The 24,448-nt window shown below is 39.1% G+C and overlaps 1 protein-coding gene across 5 annotated transcripts in view; it reads right to left on the bottom strand.

Moving 5' to 3' along the window:
* The window catches only part of SORCS1 (sortilin related VPS10 domain containing receptor 1), a 572,578-nt gene extending 571,452 nt beyond the window's left edge, over positions 1–1,126 (bottom strand). For all 5 annotated transcript variants that reach the window (XM_025880696.2, XM_025880698.2, XM_073904224.1 and 2 more), the window contains exon 1: positions 569–1,126. In XM_025880696.2, the coding sequence (XP_025736481.1) occupies positions 569–1,126 (558 nt within the window). The remainder of the gene's footprint in view (positions 1–568) is intronic.
* Positions 1,127–24,448: the final 23,322 nt, after the last annotated feature.

Here is a 24,448-nt window from a genome sequence, read left to right as displayed (position 1 = left end):
ATGCTAGAGAGTTCCCGTCCTGAAACTTGCATCCACTTGGTCCCCAGAAACAGAGAATACATTAAGGGCACCTTAGTGTCCGCTGCATCTCTCTTCCCTTCTGGGGAAGAGGGGGTTAGAAGCTTTGCAGAAAAATAAGCTTACACATAAAGTCTTCTTGATCTTACTTGTGCTCACCCGTAAGTCTAGCAAGTAAAAGGAAAGTCACTTAAAGGAATGTCATCCTGCCTGGAAATTTAACCCATTCACCTCCACATTCAGAATACTTAACCCCCTCTGTTTGCCTGTCTTCAGCTCTGTTACTACACCAATGAGACCACGAAACAGGAAACAGGGATTTGCCTGCCCAGTTTGAAGCTTTTGGGGGGTTCTGAGAGGACTCTGATGGTGTCATGGGTCTCCTGATAGATGACATTAACTCCTAAGGGAGATGGGCAGGGAAGACTTTAGTTTGCAGCATCTCTCAAGTCCAGAAACCTCATTTCCTCCAAATTCTCCATCAGAACACAACATTCTGCTTTAACCCTTTCCATCTTTCACCCCTTGCCCTCAGTCCCCATCTACTCACGCTGCTGTTGTGGCCAGACCAGTGGACCATGGCTTGGTTGTGTGCGGAGTCTCCTGTCAGCGCGAACGTGGTGCTGGTCAGTCTCAGCTCCTCCATCCGGAAGCGAGTGGCTTTGTCCGGGTCCCGCTCCAGAGTCCCAGGCTCCTGCTGCCCTCCATCCCTTAGCACTCCCCGGGGGCTTCGACTCGCGCCCTCTCCCCTTTCTGCCTTCCTGGGATCCGCTTCACTCCGTCTCCGCCGGCCAGAGCGTGGGGCAACCGCCACCGACCCCCCGGTGCCAGGGGCCCGCTCCAGGGACAGCGCTCGGTCTCCGGGGGCCACTGCGAACAGGGGGCGCCCAAGGAGGGGCAGGGGCGTGGCAGCAGCTCTGCCTCGCGGCCTCTGGCGAAGGAAGCCCCCTGGGGTCGGAGCCCAGCGCGGGGCCGAGCCGGGGGATAGCTGGGGGTAGCAGGAGCCGCCGCCGCAGGCGCCCGGGACGCAGAGGGCCAAGAGCCCCGCGCCCGCGAGGAGCGCGCTCAGCCGGGCTGGGGAGCCGCCGCCGGCGCCAACTTTTCCCATCGCGGGAGCGGAGAGCAGGAGCGGAGAGGGGGCCGGAGCCGAGGCGGCTGCGCGGGGCTCTCCGCTGGCCGGCTGTTGGGGGGCAGGCGCTCAGGACCCCAACTCCATCCAAGTTGGGCCGCGGAGGGGGCGGGCGAAGGCGGCGCGGGGCAGGTGGCGGCCGCTTGCCCAGGCTGGGCTGGTGCCGAGCGTGGCTTCGGACCGAGCGAGCCGCCGCCACGCGGGGGTGGAGCTGAACTGAAGTCACGGGCGGAGCGGGCGCTGGCGCGCTGGCGGGCGACGCGGGAAGGGGGGGAGGGAGGGAGCTGCCGGGGCTCCGGGCGCCGCGTCCCGTTGCCGAGCTGCGCCGCGCGGGTGGCTGCGGAGACTGGATGCGTCGTCGGCCCTCCCCTTGGGCTCGCGGGCGCTGCCGCCGCCCGCTCTGCGCCCCCGCGGCCGCGGTCTCCGCTCTCCCTCCCGTGGGGGCGGCCAGCCGGAGCTCGCGGAGTGCTCGCTGTGTTGGGGACTTCCTATTCCTGTTTTACTGTTTCTGTCAGTCTCTGCTGCCGTTTTCTCCCCCGCACTCCACCCCCTCCTCGTCTCTTCCAGTTTAGATGATAAGGTTGGGTGGGCTCCTGGTCTTTCCCTCCTTCGTCTCCGCGAGTTGGCGTCTTGACGGTAGCTTAAGCAGAGCCTGAGTGTCCCAGCCTGGGGGAGATCCCAGGAAGGCAACTGCAGAGAATGATGTAATTAAATGATCGTGTGTGTGTGGTCTGGGGGGATTTTTTTTTTCCATAAATTATTACGCTTAGATTCCTTTCCGGACCTCCTAAAGCGCTCACTGTATTTGAATTCAATCTTCCTGCATTTTGTGGACATGTATCTTGGCTCCCCTAAGAAACCACAAACTCACTGAGGACAGGAATTGTGAGCAACTTGGAAGAAGTGGCCAGTTTATTTTGTTTGCTATTTTTATCCTCTGCTTGACACAGTGTCCTACGCGGTAGGAAATCTGTCAGTCTTTAATTGAATACATACGTATTGTGAGTCTATTCTACGTCCGTATGCACATAGATACAGGGAAAAAGACACGGTGCTATATTTATCCTATGTCTTTTGTGCCTAGCCCAGAGCTACTAGCCACATACCTGAAGATTCTTATCAGCAAACTTCACGGCTGTGCTGGATGCTCTGCCACAGCCTAGTTTGCTGTGGGGCCTCAGACGAAGTGGCAATCTCTCAGCTTCCTACACTTTAAAATTAAGCGGTTGCATCAGATGACCTTTAAAATTCCTTCCACTTCTAAAATTCTATAATTGTATGATTATAATGTCTGTCCATTCCAGCTCCCCTGCTACTGTTCAGAAGTTCAGATGAAGATTTATAGTAGGTGAATGGGCTTTGAAAATTACAAAGACTTTTCCCAAACCCAAGCCTTTTTCAAATGGAAAGTTTGCTTCTAAGGGTTGAAATACCTTCAAATTTTTTTGTAGTCTTCATGTGCCTAATAACACTTCCTTATCACATGGTAGCTATTAAATTATTCAAAGCATATTTACTGATTAAACAAATGAATGCCATGCAAATCTTCAGTTTCTAATTATATTTTTGTTCATTTTCACACTTGCAAAGGTAACCTTCCCAAAAAATCTAAATTGTGAGTTTGTGATAAGACCAACTTAAAAGTAGCGGTGATGATTATTCTTCAATTAATGATACTCTTTTTGATACTGTTCAAGAGGAAATTCTCTTATATCAGTCCAACCCAGAGCTGTGTTACACAAACAATTATTTAAATTCTTGTTCTTATGTCCAATCCAAGAAATATGTAAATGCAAGGAAGCTGACTTCTTAGCCTTTGAATGTAAGTACTAAAGACAGAGTGACCTGTTTGTTTTTAAGAGAGACACAGACTGTTCTTCCAGAAGCACCTCGACTACCCAAGCCTGGATCCTCCTAAAAAAGGAACATTGTCTGGCAGACTTCTAGATGGAGAGGAGAGCCAGAGGTCCTCCCTCCTCCCAAAACTGCAAATGTTCTTCCTTAAAACCCAGGGCAACTGTTTTCCTCTCCTGAGAAAGGTTTTCAGAGCTTTATGGGATTCTTTGCCTTATGTCTTCTTTCTATACCCTGCTAAACTCCTTTCCAGTCTGGATGAGTGTGTGAGATTTCCTCCAAGAGAGGAAAAACCAGATTAAAGAGTTAGAACCCGAATAAATTCCCATCCTAATATAGGACTGGAAAATGCAAAATGGAAAAAAGAAAGAAATTAGTGAATTCAAATTTTCTGGCCTTAGTCTATTATTGCCCTACCAAAATTTAGGTGGTTTTGATTTCAAAGTGAAGTTCCACCTGAAGAATTGGTAGAAAGAGAGCTGACTTTTCCTTCCCAAATCATTTACAACTCCCATCTTTTAAAACAGACCCATCACAATAATCCCTTTAAAATGAAATCATTTGCAATCCATTTGCTGAGAATTCATAGAGGGCAGGCGTTTTTTAAATGCCTGATTCTAATTATTCATTTGAGAAAAAGGTTACACAGATGTGGGTGAAATTGGCTCCAAGAATTGTTTTTTATATAAATTCATTTCATTTCTTATGTCTCTGATCCTTTGTCAACAAGCGGAAAAGGAAAGTACCAGTAGTTCCCTAAACCATTTTCTTTTCCTGGAAGACTTCAAGAAATGGCTTAATTATGGGGGAAAGTGGTCTAGCCTATTTCAAGGTATTTCCAATCCAACAACTCACTAAGCAACCCGACAGATTGTATTAATATACTGCATTAAGAATGGGTTATTACGAAAATAGTTGCTATCAAATGTCAGTAGAGAACTCTGTAATTCCAATAAGGAGTCTTTTCATTGTACATTGAAAGATACGCTCTGCTCCATCTTATCTCTGAAATAGTCATCTCCAAAGTGGGGCACAAGTATCCAAATAGTACCATAAGATAATTCATTGTGTGCAGGAAGAAAACAGCCTTGTTAATATTTAATTACCAATTAACATATATAAATGTATGTTTCTAACTATATACAGAGAGACAGAAAAAGAATATGAACATTTTGGAGCCATGTGCTAACTGGTGTTGCATGATCAAAAAGGTTCAGAGGACTTGCCCTCCCAAGCAGCAAAAATGGTCTTTGAAATGGATAAAAAAATATTATTCCTTGCCATTATTTGAAACTCTTCACTGACTTACCATTGCAAACAGAATAAAATCCCCATGGGATCCTTGCATGGCCAATTAGGCCTGCAAGAGGTGAGTGCTGCCTGTTCTTCAACTACTTTTGGCAGCTCTCTTTCCCCTCACCCATATGCTCCAGCCATTCTGGGCATCCTTTCCTCCCATGTGCCAAGTTTTTTTCAACTCATTCAGTTTTGCATATGCTGCCTGGAATCCCCATGACCACGCCTACTTCATATGGGTGACTCCTCTTCTTTGACATCTGTACTTTAAATGTACTTCCTTGGAGAAACTTTCTCAGACTCCCTACCCAACAAAAAAATCCCTTTCACATTTTCTGTGTCAGTCCCCTATTAGTTTCTTCTTAGCATATATGGTAGTCTTCAATTCTTTCATTTGAGTGGTTTTTGCTAAAACTCCCCACAAATCTACAAGTAGGTATGGATCACATCTCCTTTATTCATCTGTTGTTTCCCCAGTGCCTCCTTCAGTGCGTGACTCATTGGAAGGGCTCACTGAATAATGTTTGGCTGGCTGAGCCACACGGGTATAGCAGCCTCAGCTGCACAATGTCCAGTATTAACATTTTGTCAATTAGATGTGTACCCATGCCAGAAAACTTGCTAAGGATTTTACATGTATCCGCTCATTAGTTAATTAACTAATTAATTAATTATTTTAAGCAAAACTCAGCTAAGTATGATCATTGTTCCCACTTCACAGATCCCTTTCGAAACAATGCAGTCACACACCAATTTAGTGAAAGAGGAAGGCTTCAGTGTAGGCTTCTTATTCCTAGCATGTTCTTGACTTTATGCAATACTCCTTTTTCTCCCAATCCCACTAATAACAGATAATGTTTATTGGTGATTTATTTTGTGTCAGGCTCTACAATTAGCACTTTGAATAATTTCTAGTAATGTTGAACAAACAATTTTGAAAACAAGTTGTTTAGGTTGAAGGTGAAATTTGTGTTCTCCAGTTTACGTTCGCTTTTATTTGGTGGGGGTGGGGGTTAATATTAAAGACCGTGGTGTATTCACTACACACATGACCTTCCTGCACCAGTTATAGGAGTTGTCACATCGGTTTCCTCTCTTCCCCTTTCCCTAGGTCTCTCCATAGCTAGTGGATAACTTGGCTTCAGCTGCACTAAATCACATTATATGCTTCATCATTAGAACAATGTCTTTTAATAGCTCTGAAAATACTTGGCTCCCCTTGGATACCATTGAGACAAGGTGTCTTGCATTTCAGATCAATTACACGAGGAACCATAGGAAGAAAGTGAGGGAGAAGAATATGCAGACTCTTCTCATTACTGCTGAGGGGAGATGGGAGTTTTGCAAAACTGCCCTTTAAAATACTTTGAGGTATCAACAAATACTGGCCTGAGTCTGAATCCAGTAATTTTATCTCTTCTCATATACCCAATTTAAGTGGCTTTAATGCAAGGGCTTAAACTCTCTTATCTGTAAAAATAGGTCTAAGATTATCTACCTGACTCATAAGGATGTTGTAAAACTTAATTCAACTTCGTATACCTCTTGGAGATAACAATACAACTTCATATTTACGAAACTCTTATCTCATCAGACCTGTAAAGAGTTTTTGGGTTTTTTTCCCCTAGTTTAATAAATCTTGCAGCAGCTTCAAAAGGTAGGTAGGGGGCAGTTTTTGCCTGCATCATACAGAATAAAAAGAACTTTATCCAAGGTCATGGAGTTTGAGAAAAAGCTTAGCACTGAATTTTGTTATACTTCACTTCTACCATTTAGTCCAAATCTGCACCCAATTTATATATACATGAATTAAAATTCCCCGTTATTTTTGTTTAGCTACTATGCACTGCCTACACAATCATTTCAGGTTTCAAAAGATTGTATAATTAAATAGGAAGAGAGAAGCATGAAATAATATCACTGTTATTGTGTGAACTCATATATGCATATGTATTTTTCCCATTTTAATAGTCCTACTTAATGTGGAATAGATAAAATGTGTACTATGACTAAGTAAGTTTATTTAGAGCAGTATTATTAGACTTTAAAACTATACCGTTACCAAAAAGACTTAGGATGTTTTTAAAAATTATTGTAATCTTAAAATTATCTAGAAACCATAAAAAGTAACTTCTGTCATGTCTCTCCTGTCCTCCAATTGTGTTCGTCCAAAATAAAAAGGTTTTATCATAGTAAATCACAAAACCAGCTTCATAACACTTTTTTGATTACAGTCCCCTTGAAAGTACAAGTAGTAAGAAATGAACTCAGTTGGTTTTGCTTCTTTTTCTTTGGGAGTACTGGGTAGGGGAGTGAAGAAAGGGACAGGAAGCTACTCCCCAAATCTTTAAGGGCCACTGAAATGACAACCAAAAGCTTTCATATCACAAGACGTCTTTTGTTATTTTTGTCTCTTTTCCATAGAACTGATCCAAGGATGAATGAGGTTAACATTGAAGCCAAATTCAGTAGATTTCTAGGGCATAATATTCTAGCAGAATACAACTCCATAAAATGTACAGTAGCCATTGAAAAATAAGATCTTTGGGACTTCCCTTTCAGAGGGCAAGAGTAGCTTGCAAAGAAAAGGAGGAAACAAATCAAAGAATAAGTAGCACAGCTGGGTAGATATTAACTACTCTGTGCGGCTTCCCATTTCTCTATTTGATCTGGACAAAGAGTAGATATAGTCCAGCCCCCAAGAGTCCAGATATGCCCGACAGTATGTTAATCTCTGATAGGAGCACAGAACAGAAGGGAAGGGAAATTATCAAAGCCCAAAGTTTATTGTGTCTATCAGCCTCTACTGCTTGGAATAGTACAGGGTGGGGCTTAAATTCCTAAATTTTGAAGTCAAAATCCTAGTTTTCAATCCAGTATATGCTACTCACTAGCTGTACAAGATCATTTGACTTTCTGAATCTCTGTTGCCTAATCTGTAAAATGGACATTTCGTCACCTTCTATAGGTAAGTTTGCTCTATATGGCATGGAGCAAATACACAAATTGCACAGAGTAATACATGTTAGCTGTTGTTAAATTTATTTCACAGTTCAAATATCACCTTTCACTTGACACTGTCCTCCAACATGCCTCCCTAGATGGAAGACAAGAAGTTAAAATCCGGTCAAAAATAAACTTATTTCCTGCTAGAAATAAAACAAAATTTAAAGGCCACCATACTGAGAAATAGAGAACAGGGGTTGAAACTCAGACGTTTTGTGTTGTAATTAAATTAAAAGGATGGAATGAACTACTGTCTTCCTACATTTTGTCAAACCTGTCTTTTATGTGAATCATAGTACAAGGACTCTGCCGTTGAGTTTCACAAGCTTCTAGGAGGTAAGCAGTAGATTGGATGGTAGTCTGAAATTTTGACTATGTATTTGAATTATTTTTTGCAATGTGGAAAATAAACTTAAGATAGGTCAGAGGGAATCCCTTATTTAAGACATCATGGAATAAATACATACAATTTATCATGTAGAGATATTCTAGAGTTTGAAGATGTGAGTAAGCTTAGATCAACACTTAGACGTGGACCCATAATTGTTTGCCTTGAACAATGTTACTAAAGTGCTCAGCTAGCTACCTTTATCTTCTCAGTTACTATTACCAGGTATGACTCAAGTCACATTGTGGGCAGAGGCTGGTCCATTTTCTAAAGTCAGATGTGATCCTAGCTGTGGTGGTCTAAAGAACTCCTTTTTAAGAAGGTGATTGGTTCATTGTTAATCTAGTGCTATGTGCCTGCTATCTCGGTCCCGCACCAATGTATTTTATCCCATTTCTCCATCTCCTAGTCTAACTCCCTGATATTCCTAGGTTTTGATTCCCTTACCTACCTAGATTCACATTATCTACTTTTGTTTCCTTTATATCTGCTGACCATGGATTCAGCTCTGAATTGATAGCCTCATGGTACGTACCAGTCATCTTTTTTATAACCTAACTCTTGGTCCCTGCCTACCATGGCCTATATCATTACCTCTTAGACCCAAGTATTTCCTTAGGGAATGTTTGGAATTTACCCATTGACTTTTAAGGGTTCTTACCATGGAAATCATCTTATAATATATATTTCAGTGCTGTTGTTTTAGTACTACATAGGTAACCAGTATGTTTTCTATATTCTGTTGCCATCCTGCATCTATTCTGACGTTACATTTTTGTTATAATCATCTGTCTTATCCATCCATCTTCTTCATTGGACTGCAAACTCCAGTGGACTAGGGGTCCTGTAGGTCTTATATATTTATCTCCCAGCCCTCAGTATCCAACCCAAGGCAGAAGCACAGTAGACATGCAGTAAGTGTTTATTGAATGAATAAATGAAATACAAGGCTGGCATTCTCCCATCTTTGATATGGTTCTTTTTATTTTTTCAATAGCTTTTCTTAATATTGTCAGATAATCATCACTAGGATGAATCACAGCCACCCACCCCAGATGTCACATAAAGCTAAATTTACACCCAAGACAAAAGTTGAATCAATAAATAAGCAATTAAAAAATCATTAACTGAAATGTTAATGTCTTCCAACCTATCACTATTAGCTACAGCTTGTTTGAAGAGAATCCTACCCCATAAACATGACAATGGTTTTTAGCATTTAAAATTTATTTTAATAAATTATTTTGAAGTTTAACCTACAGCCAAAAGAATGTCCAAATCTTAACTATATTGCTCAGTGATTTCGTTTTTGCACATACACATGCATGTGCGTACACACACACACACACAGATAGAATTCTTTTCTAGAATCGCAAGGCTTCTTGAATGTTACCAGTCAATAACACCAATGTGCATCCACTCTGACAAAGATATGCCTATTCTGACTTCTGTCAGCAAAAATTAATTTTGCTCTTCTTGAAAATATTTAATAGAACCAAATAATATATATCCTTGTATCTGGGTGTTATAATTCAATACTATATTTGTAAGATTCGTCATGCATGTAGTATGTACTAGTGATCAGTCCATTCTACTACCGTGTAGTATTCCAACAGTATGAATATACAACCATTTATTCTTTCATTCTACTAGTGGCAGATCTTTAAATACTTTCCCCTTTATGGCTGTTATGAATACAATAGCTATGAGCATCACTGTTCATGTTATTTGGTAGACATAAGCACTCATTCTCTAGGATACATTTTTGGGCCTGGAATCCAGAAGTCCTAGGAAGGCATGTGTTTACTTGTACTATATAGTACCAATTTTTCAAAGTGTTTGTTCCAAATATAAACATATGAGAGTTCCAGTAATTTTACATCCTCACCAACACCTAATTAAAAAAAAAATTTTAGCCAAGCTGGCGAAAGTTTAAAGGTAACTTATGGTCATTTAATTTACATTTTCCTGAAGACTAACGACGCTGAGTATTTTTAAAGTATTTATTGACCGTTTGAATATCCTATTTTCTAAAGTGCTTGTCTCAGGCTTTAGTCATTTTAAAAATATTAGTTGGTCAGTATTTCTTATTGATTTGTAGAAGTTCTTATATAATCCTTTTCCTCATATGATTTATAGAGACAGTAGTGATATTTTATATATAATGTCCCAATCTATGGTTTGCTTTTTCTATATTCTATTTCCTGATGAATAGAAATTCTTAATCTTTATGTAATATAATTCATCAATTACTTCAAAACTTTATGGTAATGCTTTTTATTTTTAGTTCAAGCAGTCTTTTCTTATACCATATCCATGGATGTATTATCTTATTTTTTCCATAAACTGTGTTGTTTTACTTACTGATTTATGTCTATAGTCCATCTGTAATTAATTTTTGTATATGGTATGAGGTGAACATTCATATTGTTTCATTTGGCTACCAATTAACCCAATACCATTAATTAAAAAGACCATCCTTTTCCCACTGCACTGCTGTAACATAATTACTATAAATCAGGTAACGTATGCGTGTGTGTCTGTTTCAGAGTTTTCTATTCTGTTTAATCAGTTTGTCAAACCCTGTGCTAATAACATACATTAGTTACTGTAACTTTATAATAAATCTTGATATCTGGGGTGAAGTCCACTACTTCGTTCTTCCAGATCATTTCAGAACTACCTTGTTGATTTTGAAAAGGCTGGACTTTTTAATGGGATTACATTGCATCTATAGATCAATTAGGGAGAAATTAACATTTTAAAAATATTGAGTTCTCCAATCTGTGAATACATTATTTTTCTTTCTTTATGTAGACATTCTTTAAATTCTCTCAGCAATATTCATTAGTTTTCAGTGTAGAAATCCTGCACACCTTTCAATAAATTTATTCTCAGATATAGGAGGTGTTTTGTGACACTTTGAATATTATATTTATCTTAATTTTCAATTATTTGTTAGTCTATAGAAATGGAATTAATTCTTATGTTAATTTTGCACCTAGTGACCTTGTTAATTTTACTTATTAATTCTAATAATTTTTAGAATCTTTTAGAATTTTTATGTGCCTAATGATATATCATGTGCAAATTGAACATCTATTTCTTTCCTTCAAATATTTCTATCATATACTTATTTATTTATGCCTTGCTTATTGCTTTGGATAGGAAGACAAATATGATGTTGAATAGAAGTGGTGGCAATGGGCTACTTTAGCTGATGGCATTGGGCTCAGAAAATAGTTTAACACTTTAAGCCTATGATATATGTTGAGTTATTTTTTGCATAAGGTGTGAGTCTTAAGTTGAAAAGTATCTTCCCCCCATAAGATTTTGCATGCATCTTTGTAAAAAATTAGTTGGGCATATGGGGTTTTCATTTCTGAGCTCTCTTCTGTTCCGTTGATTTGTGTGCTTACCCTCCATACAGTCTTGATGCTATAGATGTATAACACATCTTGAAACTGGGTAGGTGAATTCTTCCTACTTTGTATTCTTTTTTAACATTTTTTCATTTTAAGGCAGTTTTCAGTTTACAACAAATTTGAGAGGGAGTTACAGAGGTTTCTCACAAGCCCCACATATACATAGCCTCTCCCATTATCAACACTACTCACCAGACTGGTACTTTTTTTTTTTTTTTTTTTTTTTTTTTTACCAAGCATGAACTTACAGTGACATTTTGTAACCATGTAAAGTCCATAGTTCATCTTGGGGTTCACTCTTGGTGCTGGGCATTCTATGGGTTGAACAATGTATAATGACATGTATCCATCCATTATTATAACAGAGTATTTTTATTTCCCTAAGAGTCCTCTGTCCTCTACCTATTCATTTCTCCATGATGCCCTAATCCCTGGAAACCATGGAACTTTTTACTGTCCCATAGTTTTGCCTCTCCCAGAATGTCATAGAATTGGAATCATACAGTATTGTAACCTTTCCATACTGGCTTTGTTCACTTAGTAATATGCATTTAAGGTTCCTCCATGTGTTTTCATAGCTTAATAGAGATGAATAATATTTCAATGTCTGGGTATAGCAGTTCATGTATCCATTCACCTACTGAAGGGCATTTTGCCTGCAACAAAATTTTGGCAATTGTAAACACAGCTGCTATAAATATCCTTATGCAGGTTTTTGTGTGGGCATAAATTTAAACTCTTTTGAGTAAATACAAACAAGCATAATTGTTGGATCATATTCTAAGAGTATGTTTGGTTTTATAAGAAACTGCTAAACTGTCTTCCAAAGTGGCCATACCACTTTGTATTCTCACTAGCAGTGTATGAGAAATCCTGTTGTCCCTATCTTTGTCAGCATTTAGTGTTGTTGGTGTTCTGTATTTTGGTTATTTGAAGGTGTGTATCAATACCTCATGGTTGTTTTAATTTGTAGTTTTGTGATGACATATGATGTGGAGCATCATAAACTTATTTGCTATCTGTATATCTTCTTTTTATTTTTTTAATTAACCTATAATGTGTTCTTTGTTTCATGTGATTCATCAGTCTTACACAATTCATAGCGCTCACCATAGTACATACCCTCCCCAATGTCCATCACCCAGCCACCCCATCCCTCCCACACCCCACCATTCCAGGAACCCTCAGTTTGTTTCCTGAGATTAAGAGTCTCTTATGGTTTGTCTCCCTCTCTGGTTTCATCTTGTTTCATTTTTTCCTCTCTTCCTTTATGATTCTCTGCCTTATTTCTAAAATTCCACATATCAGTGAGATCATATGATAATTGTCTTTCTCCGATTGACTTATTTTGCTTACCATAATGCCCTCTGGTTCCATCCACATTGTTGCAAATGGCAAGATTTCATTTTTTATGGCTGCATAATATTCCTGTGTGTGTGTGTGTGTGTGTGTGTGTGTGTGTACACACACATACACACCACATCTTCTTTATCCATTCATCTGTTGTTGGACATCGAGGCTCTTTCCATAGTTTGGCTATTGTGGACATTGCTGCTATAAACATTGAGGTGCACATGCCCTTTTAGATTACTACATTTGTATCTTTGGGGTAAATACCCAGTAGTGCAATTCCTGGGTCATAGGGTAGCTCTATTTTCAACTTTTTGAGGAACCTCCATACTGTTTTCCAGAGTGGCTGCACCAGCTTGCATTCCCACCAACAGTGGAGGAGGGTTCCCTTTCTCCACATCCCCACCAACATCTGTTCCTTCCTGACTTGTTAATTTTAGCCATTCTGACCGGTGTAAGGTGGTATCTCATTATGGTTTTGATTTGTAGTTCCCTGATGCTGAGTGATGTTTAGCACTTTTTCATGTGTCTGTTGGCCATTGGGTTGTCTTCTTTGCAGAAATGTCTGTTCGTGTCTTCTGTCCATTTCTTGATTGGGTTATTTGTTCCTTGGGTGTTGAGTTGAGAAGTTCTTTATAGATTTTTAATACTAGCCCTTTATCTGATATGTCATTTGCAAATATCTTCTCCCATTCTGTCAGTTGTCTTTTGCTTTTCTTGACTGTTTCCTTTGCTGTGCAAAAGCTTTTTATCTTGATGAAGTCCCAATAGTTCATTTTTGCCCTTGCTTCCCTTGCCTTTGGCGATGTGTCTAGGAGGAAGTTGCTGCAGCTGAGGTTAAAGAGGTTGCTGCCTGTGTTCTCCTCAAGGATTTTGATGGATTCCTGTCTCACATTTAGATCTTTCATCCATTTTGAGTCTACAAGCTCTATTACAAAGCTGTAATCATCAAGACAGTATGGTGCTGGCACAAAAACAGACACATAGATCAATGGAACAGAATAGAGAGCCCAGAAATGGATCCTCAACTCTATGGTCAACTAATCTTCGACAAAGCAGGAAAGAATATCCAATGGAAAAAAGACAGTCTCTTCAACAAATGGGAAAATTGGACAGCTACACACAGAAGAATGAAACTGGACCATTTCCTTCCACCATACACAAAAATAGACTCAAAATGGATGAAAGATCTAAATGTATATCTTAATTGAGGTCTCTGTTATGATTTTGGCTCACTTTTAATTATGTTGTTTATTTTCCTATTAAGAGTTTTTAAAGAGTTTTAAGAATGTTTTGTATATTTTGTACAGCAATCCTTTATCAGATGTCTTTTCTTCCAGTCTGTGACTTGTCTTTTAATTCCCCTGATTTTGTCTTTCATAGAAGAGAACTTTTAAACTTTAATGAATTTCAATTTATCAGATATTTCTTTCATGGATTGTGTCTTCAGTGTTGTATCTAAAAAGGCATCACCGTACCCAAGGTCATCTAGGTTTTCTCCTATGTTATTTCTTGAAGTTTTATAGTTTTGTGTTTTACATTTAGATTTATGATTTGTTTTGAATTAATTTTTGTGAAGGGTGTAAACTCTGTCTAGATTTATTATTTATTTATTTATTTATTTTGCTTGTAGATGCTCACTTGTTCTAGCACCATTTACTGAAGAGACTATATTTTCTCCATTGTATTATCTCTGTTCCTTTGTCAAAAATCAGTTGACTATACTTATGGGGGTCTATTTCTCTATTTTGTTTCATTGATCTATTTGTCTATTCTTTTGCCAATATCACAATGTCTTTTTTTTTTGAGATTTTATTTATCTATTTGAGAGAGCATGCATGAGTGGGGTGGGGGAGCGTCAGTGGGAGAGGGGCAGAAGAAGGAGAAACAAACTCCCTGCTGAGCAGGGAGCCTGGCATGAGGCTCAGTCCTAGGACCCTGAGATCATGACCTGAGCTGAAGGCAGACGCTTAACTGACTGAGCCACCCAGGCACCCCCACACTGGATTGATTACTGTAGCACTATAGTAAGTCTTGAGGTTGGGTAGCATCAATCCCCCAACTTTGTTCTTTTCCTTCAATATTGTGTTGGCTATTCTGGGTGTTGTGCCTCTATAAACTTTAGAATCAGTTTTGTTGATATCCACAAAATAATGTGCTGGAGGTTTGATTGAGATTGCATTGAATCTACATATCAAATTGGGAAGAACTGACATCTTGACAATAATAAGTCTTTCTGTCTTTTTATTTAGTTTTTTATTTCATTCATCAGAGTTTTCTGGTTTTCCTCATATAGATCTTACACATCTTTTGTTAGAATTATACCTGAGTATTTCATTTTGAGGGGATAGAAATGTAAATGGTATTGTTTTATATTTCAAATTCCACCTGTTCATTGTTAATATATAGGAAAACAATTGCCTTCTGTTTATTAACCTTGCATCCTGTGACTTGCCACAGTTGCTTATTAGTTCCAGGTTTGTTTGTTTGTTTCAATTATTTCAGATTTTCTACATAGATAATCATGACATCTGTGAACAAAGCAGTTTTATGTCCTCTTTCTCAATCTGCATAACTTTTGTTTCCTTTTCTTGCCTTAATGCATTAGCATGGACTTCAACTGTAATATTGAAGAGGAGTAGTGACAGTGGACATCCTTGCCTTGTACCTAATCTTAGTGGCAAAGCATTGAATTTTTTCATCAAGTATGATGTTAGTTGGTGATTTTTTGTAGATAGACTTTATAAAGTTGAGAAAATTCCCCTCTATTCCCAGTTTACCAAGAATATTTGTCATGGGTGAGGGCTGGATTTTGTCAAATGCTCTTTCTACGTCTATTAATATGATCATGTGATTTTCTTTTTTACTCTGTTGATATGATGGATTACATTAATTGATTTTCAAATGGTGAGTGAGCTTTGTATAACTGGGATAAATCCCAACTGGTTGTGGTGTATAATTCTTTCTATACTTTTTTGGATTTGATTTATTAATATTTTATTGATAATTTCTGCATTTATATTTTTCTCTTGTCCTCTCCATTCTTCTTCTCAGCCCATCTACTGAATTTTACATTTTAGTTATTGTATTCTTTAGTTCTAAAATTTTCATTTGGTTCTTCTTTGTCTTCCATTTTCCGTGTCTTTATGTATTTCTTGAGATTTTCTATCTTTACATTTGTTTCAAGTATGCTCATAATTGTTCATTGAAGTATTTTTTTAAGGAGTACTTTAAAATTGTTGTCAGATAATTCTAATATTTCTGTGATCTTGGTCTTTGCTTCTATTGCTTGTCTTTTTTTTCAATTAGATTGTAATCTTCCTGGTTCTAGATATGATGAGAGATTTTCAATTGAAAACTGGGCATTTATGGTATTATGTTACTTAAACCTCTGGTTTAGTTGCTTCTTCCCAAGAGAGAAAAATGGACTGCTGTCTCATTCCTGCCAGGTGAGGGAAGAATTCCACATTGCCCTCTCAGTCTCTTTGACACTCACAAGGGTGTCTTCCCTGTTACTACCAGGTGGGGTTAGAGTTCTGGCTCTCCACTAGGTTAGCATTAATACCTCACTATCTAGGAGACTAAAAGTTCTTAGTACTGCTGTCTGTATAGCCTCAATAACACCCAAGTGAGGGTTGCCGTGTTACCACTGGACAGTTGTGAAAGATCTGTGTCTCTACTAGGTCTCCTATACACTACCTCAGAAGGCAGAGAGAGGGACTCTGCATTACTTTCATTACATATGGAAGTCTAAGCTCCTTATATGGTCTTCACTACGGGGAAGGAGTGCCTTATTATTGCCTGGAAGGGATGAAAATCTTTGCTCTCTCCTCTGTCTTCTCTGATACCACACATGAGGGTGGGGGATTTGGCATACCTTGTCACAGCCTGGCAAGAATGGAAGGCTAAGATCCTCATGTGGCCTTTGTTGCCATGGTTGAGGGTGAGACCACAGGTAGGGTGTGTGTGTGTGTGTGTGTTTTGTTATGTTTGGCTTAAGTAGCGCAGTTGTTGACTAAAAGTTTGTGTCTTTCTAGTCTGTACCTTTCCTTGTCCTTTGGCTAGAGAGAACAGTCTTTTGTTAGAATTCTTTGTCTGTGACTGTTAGTATTTTTAGGTTGTCAGCCTTTCCAACTTGAAATCTGTGATATATAAGGCAAAAAGAAAACCTAGGGAACTTGCTACCATATTGCTCTCTGGGCATTAAGGTATCCAGCTGATCTGCCCTCTTGTTTCCGCTTTTCAAAATCATTTTGTTTGTAATGTCTAATGCCCAATGTTCTTAAATGTATCACAGAGAGGAAGAGGGAAAAGTATTTCTACCCCATCTTCCCAACAACTTTCTTTCAATTTATAGAGAATTTAGTACGTTTACATTTTACATTTTATATTATTTGCCACATAATCCTGCATAAAAAAATCCTTCAAACTATTAACTTAAAGATAGAATTACAAACAAGGGTCTTTCTTTTTTTTAAGATTTTATTTATTTATTTGACAGAGAGAGACACAGCGAGAGAGGGAACACAAGCAGGGGGAAAGGGAGAGGGAGAAGCAGGCTTCCCATGGAGCAGGGAGCCTGATGCAGGGCTCGATCCCAGGACCCTGGGATCATGACCTGAGCCAAAGGCAGACGCTTAACGACTGAGCCACCCAGGCACCCCAAGAGTCTTTAATTCTTAGTCATACATCTGTAGGTTGGTTGTGATTGGGTGTGAGCTTTGATTGGCTGGGTCTGCATAAAGGAGGCACCTGTTTACACAAGGGCTTTATTGTTTGCCATCCCTCTTGGTTCAGCAGGCTGTCTGAGGTATATTCTTCCATGATGATAATAGAAGAAAGAGAGAAGAAGCCCTAGCGTGGAAGTATTTCCCAAGTCTCTTCTGTATATTGTATGCTATCATCTAACTAGTCTCAGCAAGTCTCATGACTGAATCCAAAGTCAAAAATCAAAGATGCTCATGCTATCCTCCATGAGATTAATGCAAGGTGTGCAACCAATCTAGGACTCCCCAAGTTCTAATTAAGTAATGGTATCCCATAAGAAGTTCACGATCACATGATATTCATTTGTTCTTGATGCTACATTTCACTTTTTTTTTTTTTTTGCCAGTTTTGGAGAGTTATATTGGCAAGTATTTCTTCAAATATTGCCTATGAATCTTCCTCTTCTTATGGAATGTAATTAGAAGTGTGTTGGGACACCTGGGTGGCTCAGTCGTTAAGCGAATGCCTTTGGCTCTGGTCATGATCTCAGGGTCCTGGGATCAAGCCCCGCATCAGGCTCCTTGCTCAGCGGGCATCCTGCTTCTCCCTCTGCCTGCTGCTACCCCTGCTTGTGCTCTCTCTCTCTCTCTGACAAATGAATAAATAAAATTGTAAAAAAAAAAGTGTGTTAAAACTATCCCATCTTTTTTCCTTTAAAGCATCAATCTGATCACATTATTCTGACATCATTCTCAATCAAACATACTCTGTTCTGTTACACCCCCTTATTGAATTCTTAGGTTCAAAATTAAACTTTTTTTCAGTTGTAGACTATTTTTTTATAGCTTATAGGATTCTTTAAGCATTATTCTTTTTTCTTTTTAGGAACATATTAAATATAATTATTTTGATATGCCTGTTTATGTGACTCATCTATGGATCTGTTTCTATTCTCTTTCTCTCTCTCTCTCTTTCTCAGTATTTTAGTCCTGTTTTCTTGCATGCTTTGTACTTTTATTTAGATCTCAGACACAATATAATTATTTAGATATTTGGATGAATTATCTTTAACATATTGTATAAACATTTCTTTTGGATGACGGATAGAATAAACAAACTTTATCTGGATGAGATTTGTTTTTAGGGTTTGTTAGAACTGCTCTATGTCAGTTTTGCCCTTGCTGCTATGATATGATAGTTCTGGGTTCTCAAACCAAACTAGGGAAAGGACCACTGCATCTTGATGGGTCTTCAACTTTTGTTTCCCCAGAATGGAACGGTGGCTGAAATCACTGTGCAGCTCAGCTCTTTAATCTCCAAGCAGCTGCTACTTTCTGCTGCTTTCTTTCAAGTTTTATCCTGTAATGTGCAATCATGAATTTCCAAGGGGAGATTATATGCATATTATTTTACTCACTTTAAGTGTTTCTTATATCTGTGGTATCTTTCCTTTAAGTCCTAGATGCTTTGTCCATCCTAAATTTAAGCTTCAGTCTCCTTGGCCCAATGTGACTGCTACTTTGCTGAGGAAAATATTCCCCCAAGCATGAAATGATAAATGGACTCCAAGAGTAAAACCCTGGGAAAATGGAGCTCAACTCGTATGAACTGTAGCCCCTTGAGTCCTCTATGCATAGTTTATTTCCAAGGCCATTAAAACAGTCATTTTGTGTTATCGCCTAAATTTTTCAGTTTTCAACAGGGGGTTATTCTGATTCAAGTTCCTACACCTTGGCTATAATCACAATTCTAAAATATCGTAGTGCTCTTTTGTTTTTGTGTGTCCACCGGACCCTTTAAAATACATCACTGGATTTTAGTCACTGCCAACAAGAGTATGACATATTCATACTAGGAATTTATTTTGATTGACAGGATTATAAAAATTCTTGTCTATCACTGTCACCTACAAGCCCTTTATTTTGAAAGAGCTAATTGGAAGAAAGAATAATGAGAAAAAGGAGAAGATTGTAAATAAAATAAACTCTGAACTGTGTTTGTAGTTGTTCATCATTAAAGATGGTATGTTTTGTACTGCTAAAAATAAGCCTTTTTCTTTGTTGGCAAATAATTCCAAAATGATTTAGATGGAGACTTTAATTTTTATTGTTATGTTAATCACCATACATTACATCATTAGTTTTTGATGTAGTGTTCCACGATTCATTGTTTGTGTATAACACCCAGTGCTGGATGGAGACTTTAATTTTTAAAGAAAGACATTGTTTTTTTTTTTTAATTTTTTATTGTTATGTTCATCACCATACAGTACATCATTAGTTCTTGATGTACTGTTCCATGATTCATTGTTTGTGCATCACACCCAGTGCTCCACGCAGAACATGCCCTCTTTAATACCCATCACCAGGCTAACCCATCCCCCCACCCCCCTAGAACCCTCAGTTTGTTTTTCAGCGTCCATCGTCTCTCATGGTTCGTCTCCCCCTCCGACTTACTCCCCCTCATTCCTGCCCTCTTGCGAACTTTTTTTTTCTTAACACATATTGCACTATTTGTTTCAGAAGTACAGATCTGTGATTCAACAGTCTTGCACAATTCACAGCGCTCACCATAGCACATACCCTCCCCAATGCCTATCACCCAGCCACCCCATCCCTCCCACCCCCCACCACTCCAGCAATCCTCAGTTTGTTTCCTGAGATTAAGAATTCCTCATATCAGTGAGGTCATATAAGAAAGACATTGTTTTTCCTTACTTTTAAAAACTGGAAAGAAAACAGAAATGCCTAACACTTCAAGACAGTTTAGAAGTGCCTATTGACAGTTTAGAAGTGTCTATTAACAACTGGGAACTTGTTAGAGATGTAAATTCTCATGCCCCACTCTGGACTTCCTAAATTAGAAACACGGGGGGTGGAGCTCAGCCATCTGTGTTTAACAAACCCTCCAGGTGATTCTGATTCATGCAAAAAAAAAAAACCCACAGCTCATGCTGGTGGACCAGAGACCACACTTTGAGAAACATTATCCCAGAATACAATACCTGGCACCATATAGGTGATCAATAGTTGCTTATTGAATAATTGAATAAATAGATGGATTGATAAACAAAATCAATCATACTGCTCCATAGAATCACTTGTAATTTGGAAACAAAGTTCCTAACTCTATGATACTAGGATCAGAGATGATGGGAGGAAGGATTACGTTTATTAAATTTTATATGAGAAGTTCACATGTATGAATTTTCTCTATCTCCCAAATGTTAACTCCAAGACAGTACCAGAGCAGGGATACATTGACATCCTGTTGTTCTACAGTAGTGGTTTCAATGTGTGGTCCCTGGAACCAGTAGCATTAGCATTACTGGAGAACTTGTTAGAAATGTAGAGACTCACTGAATCGGAAACAGGAAGTTTACAGACCTTCCAGGGGATCCCAGTGCACACAAAACTTTAAGAACCACTGCTCTAGGATATGGATTTTAATAAGTTGGCAATGAATCACATGGAAAAGTTAATTATAGGTGATATTTCAACTAAGCACCAAGGTACAAGAGATGGAAAATTCCAAAGTAACTTTCCAAATTAATATATGCAAATGTTCAAAGGAAAGTCTTTAGTTCTATAACTTTTAGAACTTTCAGCTAGATAATATAAACGTGTGTGTGTGTATGTGTGTGTGTGTGTGTTCCTGAGAATATAGGAAACTTAATATATGATTTCTGTGATCAAAGATTATCATCTAACTCCTATTACTGAAATCTCAGTGGTGCTAGAGGGGCTGCTTTGTCATTATCTTTTTTAAAAAAATTTATTTATTTATTTATTTGAGAGAGTGAAAGTGAGAGAGATCACAGAGGGAGAGGGAGAAGCAGACGCACCATTGAGCGGAGATCCTGATGCGGGGCTCGATCCCAGGACCCTGAGATCATGACCTGAGCCAAAGGCAGATGCTTAACTGACTGAGCCACCCAGGTGCCCCAGCTTTGTTATTATTTTGCAATAAACCTGCATTCCTCCAAGAATTGGTCAGTACAGAGGATATTTAGGTCTTTTTCTTGGGCCAGTGGCAGGTCATGTGGGAGAATATTGTCCAACCTAGAATCACCTTGTAGTAGTAGACACCATCTAGTAGTAGACACCATCCAGTAGTAGACACCATCTAGTAGTGTCACTGAGAGAGTTCAGGAATGAATTTCAGGTCTCAGCAGCAAAAAGCTAAGGGATGGCCCCAGATACTAGGGCTTGCTGAAGTTAGGGCATGCCATCAACTACAGTATGATGTCCAGAGTATGAGATCTATGGACAGAGGGCCCCAATAAAGAAACTCAAAAAAGTCTCTGACAGCATCCAAAGAAAAAGCGGTTCTAAACAGTTGCCCAGGGAGCAGAAAACTAGCTCATGAAACTGCCATTTAAACAAAAGATTACACTTCTTTTCCACTCCATTCTCACTCTGCTCCAATTGCATAGGAGTCATAAACAATCTAGCAAGGTAGGGTGAGGGCAGTGAAAGCACACGCAAGGAAATACAAAAGAAGCCAACCATGCTTTTCTTCCACTGCAGGCCTCCAGGAGATGCAGGCTTCTGCAGGCTCGGAAGGTGAGAGTTTTTAATGCTAAATCAAATCCAAAGTTTGTATCAGTATCTTGAACTGGACATTCTACTTCCTGAATTAGGACCAGTTTTTTACTTAAAGTGACTCCAGGATATTTTAACCAAAAAAAAAAAAAAAAAAGTGAGCAAAAATATCATTGACTTGAAGTTTTCATCCAGGGGCAGAGAAACATTATCACAACTGAACACATTTTGGAAAGATGGTGAGAGACAAAAATAAAGTTTTGTTTTGATTATGTCAGGAGTCGTGCTTGCTCAACACACTGGTTACACACAGACTGAGCCTTAAACAATTTGGTTCAAGTCCAAAAATTCTAAAAACCAGAGCTGAGCCAGCTCTGTGCACGTGAAGCCTAGACTACAGCAAGTCCACATGTGGACAAGTGCCCAGATGCCCACAGAAATGTTGACTGTGAATTTTATGTTTAAAATAGTTGATGAAGATATGGAGTGATTTTGTAGGGCCAAAGTGGTATAATAAATATAGATTTCCTGCTTCTGTTTTCAGTACTTTCTTGAAATATTAGATCTGCCATTCCCTAGCATGTGGTACAGAGTAAACCACTAATTCTGTAGGTCTCAGTTTCTTCATCTGTGTTATAGAAGACTGGGCTAGATAATTTTAAATGTTGGCAGTTATGATTCCATGACATCATAAAAGCAAATTAAGGTGTGAAATATACATTTAGTTCAAGCTTTTGCTATTAGCTTGAAATGAGATCTTTAGCAAGTCTCCTAATTTCTGCATGTTACAGTTCCCTTACCTGTAAAATGCCCGCCTTGCATTTCTATAGGTGGTTATGCAACTCGGAAAGACGTTGGTAGTTAGAGTAATAGCCTCCAAATATGTCCATGTCTTAATCCCTGGAGACTGTGACTATATCAGTTTACATGAGAAATGGGACTTTACGTATGTGCTTAAGGAAAAGACCTACAAATGAGTACTTTTCCAGGTCTGCCTAACCCAGTCACACCGGTCCTTAAAATCAGATACCATTCCCAGCTGTGGTTAGAGGGAACAATGACCATAGAAGAATGGTCAAAGAGATGGAGAGTTGCTGGTTTTAAAGATAGAGAAAGGGAGTGCAAGCCAAGGAATGTGGGAGGTCTCTAGAGCTAAAGATGGCAAGGAAAGTGTTTTTTCCCCATGGCCGCAGAAAGGAGCACAAGCCTGCCAATGGCCTGATTTTAGTCTAGTAGGACCCATTTAGACTTTTCACCTCCAGAGAATACATTTGTATTAGTAAGCCACTACATCTATGGTAATTTGTTATGGCAGCCACAGAAAACTAAAACAAGTGTGAACATTTTTAAAAGTTCAGAACCCAGTGCAAAGGCAGGGTCTGGTGGTGATAAAGATAGATATTCTAAAAGGATGTGATATGAACATTTTTTTTTAAAGCATACCAAAATGCTACCAAGAGTGGGGAAGAAATTCTAAAGGTTATCCAGAGAACCTGCATCTTCCTCCACAGCTCATTCTTCTTCTTATCCAGATGGCATATTCTTTTCTTAAAAATCTCATGCACAGAAATTCAGCAAATACTCTTAGTCACCAATTCCAGAATCTCACCATTTTTATTACTGCAAAAAATCATTTCATGTTAATTAGGACAGATTTTTTTAAAGCACGTAATTATTTTATTCTTAGTTGTGCTACCGTGAAGAGAAACAGTCTTCTCTAACACATTAATATGGGAAATTATTCCCACATTAAGTAAATTTTGAGCTAATGCCAAAGTATCTTTTTATTCCCATTTTTAGCTAACGCCTGCAGTTTGTTTTGATTTGGGGATTATTCAAATCATTTGATATGTGGTGAATATCATTATAGTGTCTCTTCTTTTAAAACCCACCCTTTCATACTATGGGATGCTGTGCCTAGTACTGTGCAAATTATACTTATTTCCGTTCTGCCGGCTTCCTGTGAGGCTCGACCAGCAGGGGGAGCTAGATGGAGCCTTGTAAGAGGAGAAAGACAAAGAATCACCAGAGGGACTGTGTTCATCCTGACAGTGGTAGCTGGTTTCTGTATCAGTGGTTGGTTCCAATTTGCCCCCTAGTACTCCCTCTGAAATATCAGCACACCTTCCTTGGAGGTTTGAGTTCCAGGTTGATGGGAGTGCATCTCTGAGACTCTGAAACGTGGGTTGCTGTCGGCTGGTGTCTTCTCCTCAGAGAGCTGAGTGTCTGCTCAGTGGGACTTCTTCCTTTTCATCGTCTTCCTGTTGTCTTCCCAGGTCCTGGGGGTGGTAGCTGTACATCAGTGATGTCTTTTGCCTTTTGGTTATCTAATATCTGGTTAAGCATGATACATTAAATTTGTTCTCTTACAGTTTGGTGGGCTGCTCTGTATCCTCACTGGAACCCAAATGATGCAAAATTGGTAATTTGTGGTCCCAGGAAACAAACCCTCGAAGATGACATATTGGGATTCGATTGTCTGTATCTTTGGGTTTGAATGCAGTTCTGTACTCCCTGAAATAGGAATGGAATGCTGGTAATCTCTGGCATTTAGTGGTATGAGAAGCAATTAAATTATCACCCATGGTTGTGATAAAGTGCCCTCTGAGGTAAGGCGTTTGTTTACGAGATGCAATACTTGCTGCATTTGACTATGATGGCGGCAGTGATGATCCCATGAACTTTGGTGTGGGGCAACTGCTTCTAAGTGTCTTGGAGTGCTTAAAGAAAG

Source organism: Callorhinus ursinus, unplaced genomic scaffold (assembly GCF_003265705.2).
Source record: "Callorhinus ursinus isolate GAN/ISIS: 27379988/994484 unplaced genomic scaffold, GSC_fseal_2.0 scaffold20, whole genome shotgun sequence".
NCBI classification, from domain to species: Eukaryota; Metazoa; Chordata; class Mammalia; order Carnivora; family Otariidae; genus Callorhinus; species Callorhinus ursinus.
This window is presented reverse-complemented; position numbering and strand designations above follow the sequence as displayed.